Source organism: Sinocyclocheilus rhinocerous, unplaced genomic scaffold, assembly GCF_001515625.1.
Source record: "Sinocyclocheilus rhinocerous isolate Xijiao unplaced genomic scaffold, SAMN03320098_v1.1 scaffold1571, whole genome shotgun sequence".
Taxonomy (NCBI): domain Eukaryota; kingdom Metazoa; phylum Chordata; class Actinopteri; order Cypriniformes; family Cyprinidae; genus Sinocyclocheilus; species Sinocyclocheilus rhinocerous.
In genome coordinates this window covers 48,278-57,652 of record NW_015666191.1, presented here as the reverse complement: position 1 = coordinate 57,652, position 9,375 = coordinate 48,278, and the positions used below count along the sequence as shown (strand labels likewise).

General features: G+C 36.8%; 1 protein-coding gene across 2 annotated transcripts in view; it reads right to left on the bottom strand.

The window, feature by feature from the left end:
- Positions 1 to 9,375, bottom strand: part of LOC107732136 (regulating synaptic membrane exocytosis protein 2-like) — a 93,758-nt gene that overhangs the window by 52,919 nt on the left and 31,464 nt on the right. For both annotated transcript variants that reach the window (XM_016543404.1, XM_016543405.1), the window contains exon 4: positions 5,707 to 5,879. In XM_016543404.1, the coding sequence (XP_016398890.1) occupies positions 5,707 to 5,879 (173 nt within the window). The remainder of the gene's footprint in view (positions 1 to 5,706; positions 5,880 to 9,375) is intronic.

Sequence of the window (9,375 nt, the reverse complement as noted above, 5' to 3'; positions counted from 1 at the left end):
GATGTTGTCCCATTGCCCTATAAATCCAAGTGCAAGAAGCAATGATCCCATCTTGGATTTATAAATAAATAAATAAAGTGTACTGGCAACAACATTATCAGTCAGTACACAGTGTTACATGCTTTCTTTGTCGGCCACTTTAGTCTTTGCAACTTTAGGGATCTTATCTATTCACGAACAGCTTGTAACACGCCAAAGAGAAAGGAAAACTTGAAATCGCATCCTATGACCCCTTTAAATTATGTGGTTGCATTTAAGAATACTATGAATCAAATTGCTAAATGACTACATTAACCTACATTAAATACATTTTAAAAGTCACACCAGCTAGTTAAGGTAAAAACTGCATCTTTTTACTTTTCTACATTGTGCTAAGTAGTCTTATAGCCTAATATTAAATAATCAGCATTAATTTCTGGCACTTGTAGTATATAAATAACAATATAAATTATTTAATTTATATATATAATAATTAATGGCCATTGTAATAAAGGGTGTTCCCATATTCTCAAGCAAACAGCAAATTATCAAATGAAGTCGTTTGGCACGGAGGCGCAGTTATAAAACACCCATGCCAATCTTAAGTGATAAATAGCGTCGTAAGTTCAAACCCGAATGTCAATCTACAGCACTGGATGTGCCTGTAATGTATTTCTGTATTTGTTTAGCTCTGGTGTGATGATCGGTGAGCGGGTATCGATCGCCTCACCTGCCGTTTCGCGCCTGTCCCAACAGCTCCGGCTTCGAGATGTTCTGGGGTGGCTTAAAATGCGATAGAAAAGAGCTACAGAACTGTCGCAATGTCCCAAATTGCATTTTCACCTAACCCCCCTCCTCCCTAACCGAACCCAGTAGTCTTTCACTTGAGGAAACAGCAGCAGCACACCCACAGCCCCGCGACCGCTACATCCGACGCGCTGCCGTGTCGATCAAGTCCCATATTTTCCCGGAGATCTGATGGATGTGCGCCTCATGCTCCAGCCCTGAGGTGCTGCTGCGGCTGCTGGGAGCGGGGGATGGATTCTGTCTGACGGCGTGCCAGAGAGAGAGAAAAACAGTGCTGCATTTTTACCGGCTGCTGGAATATCTGGAGCTGCGTCCATGCGCCACCGTCTCGCCTCGGAGAATCAGACAAACTGGAGCAGCACAGACTCTCTCACTCTCTCTCTCTCTCTCACACACACACACACACACACATCATTCTTGACGAGCTCGCATGGGCTGCTTTATTGCACGGCTCTCTCAGTGAGAGATGCACAAACGGGAGCGTACTGTTACAGTGAGCTCTAACTGGAGAAGCACAGCGAGGCAAAATAGCGAGCCTCCTAAACTGCATTTGTAGGTGAACGCATATGATGTCTAGGCAGTCATCTTACTAGGTTTTGAGACACAGCCAATGCGCTCGACTTGATTTCAGCGACATTCAAAGCACTGGAGCAGCGCGCTCTACAGTGCACGACTGATATATGTAACACCTTTACGAACCAACCTAATTTGTTATTTGCCTAATCGACGCGGTTCAAAATGGCTCACTTTAGGAAGTGATATTTGAAGAGGATCTGGCAACCTAAGGGCGTCTCTGGCGAATCGATTCTCCTTTGGCGTTCTGGGACGTGAGTACACGTTTTCATTTCCTAGCGCTGCTACAATCATTGATCACATTTTATTGACATTTTCTCCTTTTTTTCGTGTGTTTCTCTTTTTCTCTCTGTCATCGTCGTTATAAAAGCTAATCACAACTGCCATCGTCATCATCATCATCATCATTACAAAGGATCATCACTCGAGCATCCCAGTACTCTAGTACGCTACTTAATCTAGTACAAAAATAGTAGTTCTCTAGAAAGTGACAAAAATTATGAAAACACAATTTGATTAGTGGACGATAACATTCTGTATAAGCCCACGCTGCAGTTTTGTCATCTGTCTCTTTAAATGCTCATGCTCTTTAAATTTGGGTGGATTCTGATTGGCTGCCTGCCAATGGTTTTTATACTTAAACAACTGAAAAAAAATCATTCTGAAAGTAATTCCAACCATATTGTGTCTCCGTGCTGTTATTGTTGTGGTGTAAAATTTGCAGTTCTCTTATTCATAGTTATAGTTATCATCCTTGGTGTGAATGAGCCTTTATGTTGTGACTGGTTGAAGGAATACTTCACCCAAAAATGAAAATTTATTAAAAAGTCAACACCCTCAGGCCATCCATGATGTACAGTAGAGTTTGTTTGTTTGTTTTTTCATGGGAACAGATTTGGAGAAATTTAGCATTACATCACTCATCAATGGTTCCTCTGCAGTGAATGGGTGCCGTCAGAATGAGACTTGATAACAGCTGATAAAAACATCACAGTAATCCACAACAGGGCTCGCAAAATCGCTAGCCCGACGTCCCGGGGCTATTGTGTTTTCCAGTCGGGCTACCAAAATGTATCACTGCCCTGCCCGACGGGCTATCTTGAACAGTGATATAAAATCACTTCCTTAATTCACGTTGTTCACTCGCTTGTAGGGGTGAAACGGATCATAGTTTATCATTTACACGTGTTTCTAAGTCTTACCAATTTAAACATTCAAGCGTTTTAAACTATTTATGCGCATGAAGAATTCAGTTCGCTAAATAATAAGTGTTACTTCAATAATAAAAGAACCATATTTTTTTGCTCATCTGAAAAATGATCCGATCTGTGACTCAAAATGTGATATGATAATGTAATATAATCCGAACCGTGAGATTTGTGATCCGTTGCACCCCTACTCTCTTGACTTGTTATTTGAAGAAAAAATACAATATCGTTTATTCGGGCTAGTTAAATTAATTTCGGGGTTACCAAAATCTGAAGAATGCCTACCAGGGATTTTGAAATTTTGCGAGCCCTGCACAATTATTATTAAAGCACCCAATAATGATGTGAAACGTGTGTCACATGTCTACAGCAAAGTGAACTTTTCTTCATCAGCTCACCTTTTTACATAAACAATGAGAAACCATAAAAATGTTCATTTGGCCCCTTCATTCAAGTGCTCGGTTCACATATCAGCAGCTCATTGGTCTTTGGTTCAGTTCAGTGACAGTTGGAGGAACTTGTGTGCTGAATGAGTTGGCAAAAACAGCCTCATAGGATTATATATGCCGGTATTTTGGCTGATTTCGAGTCGCAGTGACTGTCAGGCATCTGAAAGTGAGTTTTGATTGAGTAACTTGTAGATCTGTGCTGCTCGAGCCACGAACTGTTTCAGATTATTCAGACGATTCTGGTTCAAGTAACTGGTTCAAAAGAACGATTTGTTCTCAAACTGGACATCACTACAGATGTTTGCCTGAGGCTCTGGAATAACAGGTAATAATGTCGTAAATAATATTCAGCTTTTTTGCACAGACTGATTGTTTTGCTTCACAAGACCTTAATATATCGTCAGGTGTCTTTGATATGTTTTTTTTTTATTCTCAAAGATGAGCAGCCTCTGACTTGCATTTTATGAATCACTAAGGACCACGGTTTCATTTAAAAATCTTTGCTTATCTACTGAAGAAAAAAAAACAGCTACATCTTGGAGGGTGAGTAAATTAACAGCAGATTTTCATTTTTGGGTGAACTATCCCTTTAAAAACACTCTCAATGGATTTGTTTCTTACATACATGCAGCTTTTCTCTTCACAAGATGTTAACTGATGGACTGGAGTGGTGTGGGTTACTTGTGGATGATTGTGATGTTTTTATCAGCTGTTTGGACTCTCATTCTGACGGCACCCATTCACTGCAGAGGATCCATTGGTGAGCAAGTCATGTAATGCTAAATTTCTCTGAATCTGTTCTCATGAAGAAACAAACTTAGGGTGGCCTGAGGATGAGCACATTTTCAACTAATTTAAATTAGTGTTGTTTTTGGCGGCCTGTTTTAATTTTAGTTTTAGTCTAGTCTTTGTGTGAAGCTGTCATTTTAGTTTTTATTAGTTTTAGTCACGTTCATACTCTTTTTAGTCTAGTCAAGTTTCAGTCAACTAAAAGTCTGAGCATTTTAGTCTTATTTTAGTCAGAATTATCCATGACTATTTTCGTCAGTTTTAGTCGACGAAAACTGATTACATTTTAGTCTAGTTTTAGTCGACGAAAACTGATGACATTTAGTCTAGTTTTAGTCAATGAAAATGGTATTTTAGTCTCTTTTTAGTAATGCAATTCTATTTAACCCAGTCAATATAGTATAAGTACCTAGTAGTATAGACGAAACCAAAATTTTCTTTTAGCCAAACCCATTTCAAACAAGATTATCTTATTATATTATTGTTACCTTATAGACTCAAGAATACATCCATTCCAGACACGGAAGACGCTCTGATTTGAATTTACAACATTTATTTTACCAACCAAACATGTTAGAAGTACACACACATAAATTTAAATAAAGACGAACCCCGGCTGGCCGACTAAACGAGACGAAATAACGTTATAACATTTTCGTTTCATCTCGTTTTGTTTTGGTCAACGAAAATGAAGAGACATTTTAGCATAGTTTTTATTTTGTAAACCACATTTAGTCTCGTTTTTATTCGTCAACAATATTGCATTATACATTTAATTATAGTCATCGTCACATGACCAGCATTTACGTTGCGTCTCGTCTCGTTTTCGTCACGTGATAAAGGTTCGTTGACGACGATATTTAGTCATAATTGTTTTAATCTGTTCTCATGAAGAAACAAACGTATCTAGGGTGGCCTGAGGGTGAGCACGTTTTCAACTAATTTAAATTTGTGTGTGAACTAATTAAGTATTAGAAAGATGTTGTGTGTGTTTGCATTCAAAAACAGCTGAGCACAGCTGAATGAAACAGACCATTGAGACATGACAAATATGATGTTTCTGACACAGAAAAAACAGCAAGATGCAATGAAAAAGTCAAAGAAATGTATCTGATGCATATGTACCGACAATTACAACAGATCAGATGGAACTGCTCCATCTCATGCATCCCATTCCAACTACGCAAGTACTAGATGGAATAATATGTTGAAAATTTGAGCAGTCAAACGTGCTGAAAAAATTAATTACTGATATAATGAATGACTCCCATCATCTATCTGAGCTCAATGTGTGAGTCCGTCTGACGCTGATGTGGCCTGTGTAGTCAGTGCACTTTCCATTAGTTTTAACCGCAACTGTCACTGTAAACTGAATGCTGCTTTGAATAAGAAAGTGTTAACCGGATATCCAAGATAACTGTCGCAGAAGAGAATTAAGGAGCTCCTTCAAAACCCTCAATGCATGGGTGTGGCTGAATATTACAAAGATCTCAAATGTTTGCAGTTTCCTGATTATTAATGCTGCTTTGAGTGATATTCTTAATTATCACATATCAAATGAGAAATATCCTGAGAAAATGGTGAAGAAATCCTTAAATGGAAAAATTAATCATATTGCACTTTGCTCATTTCTCTGAGACAATAACAAACATGCATGCAACAGCAGTGAGGTCTGTTTTCGTTCATATGAATTACATCAATAATAAAAATGCTTGATTTGAGTCATTTCCACTCTAAAAATAACTCTTGAATCTCAAATTTATAACAAATGATCCTCAAAGCATCCTAACTGAGACCAACTTAAAAGCCTCCTCACAACATCAGACCCACACAATGCTGAACTGAGCAACATTTTACACTGTCTGAGGACAAGTAAGGGGAATAAGGTATGAGTTTCTGACCTGCCTGGGATCCCTGAACCGTTTCTGAGAGGGTCCTGGTTTGCTCCGACTGGGCCTCCCCTTATTTTGGCTTGGGGCCCTGATCTGGAGCCCTCAGGACTGCTGTAGAACCACGCTCCCGACTTGGTGAGGATTTCTTGTTGTTTTCGGCACAGGTTGCATACCCACATTACCTACATATAAAATGACAAATTAATATTGGGGAAATTCGGGGACATATGAGATAAGAAGCACAAAAGCAATACAATAACAAACCAAGATGTGCAGTTTTCATGGAGGGCTGGTCTTCTAACTATTTCTTTTTTATAATACAGATGCTACAAACATAACGCGGGTCAGTCAGAGGACCTTTGTGAAAACCCCTGCACCGTCTGTCAGGGTAAGTAGATGATTCAACTATCACAGTATCTTCTACTATTGCTAATAAAACATCTATCCATCCATTTTCCAAACCGATTGTCCTATGTAGTGTTGTGGTGATGCTCCTGAGACCCTGCATCCTCATATGAGGACATTATATTTTAGTGAATTTCTCTGAGACTATACATGCCACAGTTGTAAGTCTGGATGTCCTGTAAAGAGCACATTCAGGGCTTCTCAGAGATCCCAAATGTTTGGATGTTTCACCATGACCACTCCCTCTCCTTGGTCTTCAAAAATGGCTGATATTAATTTATTGACACTCTTATGGAAATATGATCATATTTTTTAATTATCATTTAAATCGGACTAATTTTGAAACTGTTTGTCATAAATCAACATCTCAGGAAAATGTTATGGGGTTTCAAATCAAAATATGGCTTTCTGTTACGAAACAGGACGTTGATTTCTTACATGTACTCAGTTGAGGACACCGGGACTAAAAGCATGTTTATTACACATTTTGGGAGACACAACATATGAATAGGAAAGGAAAATATATTTCAATATTCCTATGAAATATTATATATTAATATGAAAATCTTGTCAATTATTACTCCCATTATTATACTAATTTTTTCATTACATGTTGCCCCAAAAACACATTAATATGCAAATTAAATCGTTTATGGATGTATTGTATTATATAATGGGAAAACCCGTTTATGGGCATTTTACACACATTTTGCATTAAAAAAAAATGGTATATCAAATCATTCTGTTATAACATAGTTCTGATTAATCTTCTTCTTAAAAAATCCTGAAACCTAAAAATGTATTGGTGATTTAAAAAAAAAAATCAATTGTTTTTACCTATGCATGTTCATTCATGTCTTTTTATTTATTTTTTATTTTTTAAATTGAATGAAATGTCTACCGAGGACATAGCATAGCATATGAATGAAATATAATTTAAAAAAAAAAAAATTATTATTTTTTTTCTTATGCTCTAAACAATGTAATGATTGTTTTTCTGGGTCTCAGGAGGTTAACCTAAGAAAAAAAAATAGAATAAGCTTTATTTTATAAAACTGATAGTTCCATTGCTTGATTCTGATTGGCTGAGCTCCTCCACCCCGCTCAGACTTGTATACGACATTTTACATTGCACACAGTTGCTGAATGGCAAACAAGATGCAGGATGACGACTGACTGTGTGATGTAACCTATTAGAATATGCCTTAAAATCCAAGATATGAGGGCAAAATGCCTCTGTATGGGTTTTTGTCTTATATGATATAGTTTAGCGATATCATACGAGTAAGAATATCTGCACGATTGCAAATGTGATATTGATTTTATACAACAGTTCAACAAACAATAAACATTGAAGACACAATATTGTCAGGATTGTCTGTGTTTGCTACATTTCAACAAACGAACACAGTTCCAAACAAAGCCTCTACAAAACTGTACTGAATCTGTGGTTTTGAACGAATCGCGTGAGTCAATGATTCAGTGACTCATTCATAAAGACAGTCACTTGCTTTGTTCCTGAATGAATCAGCCATTTGAACGAATCTATTATCTCGTTAAAATAGTGACTTGCCACCACCTTAGTTTCATATTTAGAGTATCATTTCATTAAAATAATAATAGGCATAATTTCATATTTCAATATTCATTTTTTTTCAATGTTGACTCATCATCAACTTTTCTGTAATTTATATTCAATGCTTTTCTTATTCAACACAGCAATGACTTTAAATGATCTTTGGGGGGTAACTTCTCCGCCCAAGTTGATGTGTGATTAATTAGATAATCGGCACATCATGTAATTAATTAGATTAAACATTTTAATCACTTGACAACACTCATTTACATACAAGATGTACACGTTTGAATAGAAATTACACTAAAGTATATTTTAGTTTATCATACATGCTTGTCAGTACATTCAGTAGTTCACTTTAACCATATTGCAAAGACAACAGAAGTAATTATGAAATTACATATTAAGATGTATTTAAGTCCTACTTAAGGGAATCAGAAATGCAGCAAAAGTCTTAAGTTCATTCCACAAAATATTAAGCTATAATACATTTCCATTTATTTAAAATTTACTTGCATCTAAGTGTTTGAAAATATTACATTCAGTTTGCACTTAGTATATTATTTCCATAATACATATTCTTTTTAAATCGTATGTTAAAGTGTGCTTATTTTTTGCAAGGGTATTTGTTTCCCAATCTGCAAACTACTTTCAATAAATAAGAAAGAAAAAAATATTGAAAACATAAACTACTGTTAAAATCCAGTTCCCTTATAATTTACCATAATTCCATACCATAACATACCAGGTATCCTCCATTTCCATAATGCTAATAGAGTGTGACGGGTTACATGCTAGTTTAGTAGTTGGGGTCATGGCTTTAGAGTTTCAATAACTGTAATAACTATTATTTTGGCAGAGAATATGTTTGCTATGGTGAATGCTTGTTAGACTGTGAGACTGACAGACTCACACCTCTATAAACTGCACACTCACACACTAAAGTCACGCACTCACATTTAAAGCACACTCTCATTTAAACTGAGCGAGAGACAGTGAGAGCGAGTAAATCAATGACAACCATTAGAGCTGCTGCTGCATGGAGGAGAGTGGTCACCTGCCTTTGCTGAGTCACCAGAGACAGAGAGAGAGAGAGAGAGACAGAAAGACAGACAGTTCAAAAGGGAGAAAATGAGTTTGTGTGTGAATGGAATGGGCTCAGAAAATAGAACAAGAGGGCCATTAGTGACAGCCAAGTAATAAGGAAATATTGCCTGAACTGCTTTCAAATGAACTGTGGACATTAAAGTGCTCAATGCAAATGTTGCTACATGAGAAATGCATTACTGCAGAGGCTACACAAATTTCTGCATTTAGAGGAACACAAAGAAACCACTGACTGATACAAGACTTGCAGTATAAAACACTGTGAACAACATAATAAAATTAAAAACTATTTAAAAAAAAAAAAACTACTGATTTATAGAAACAGTGCAGTTGAAGTTAACCATGTGTATGCTAGTTTACAAGTATAGAGACCTGATTAAGTCATTGGCAGTGCTTTATGAAAGTGGGTGGTCACTGCAGCGCTTTTCTGGCACCAGTTGTTTGCTGCAATTTTATGACTGCTGGATATTTCTCTGAGGGATCATGGGTAGTGTAGTTTGTCAGAGGGAACTGCACTGTTAAAATTAGTATTATTTTAAATTAAGATAATAGCAAAAAGACACATTTTCAGCATCGAGTTTTCATTATAT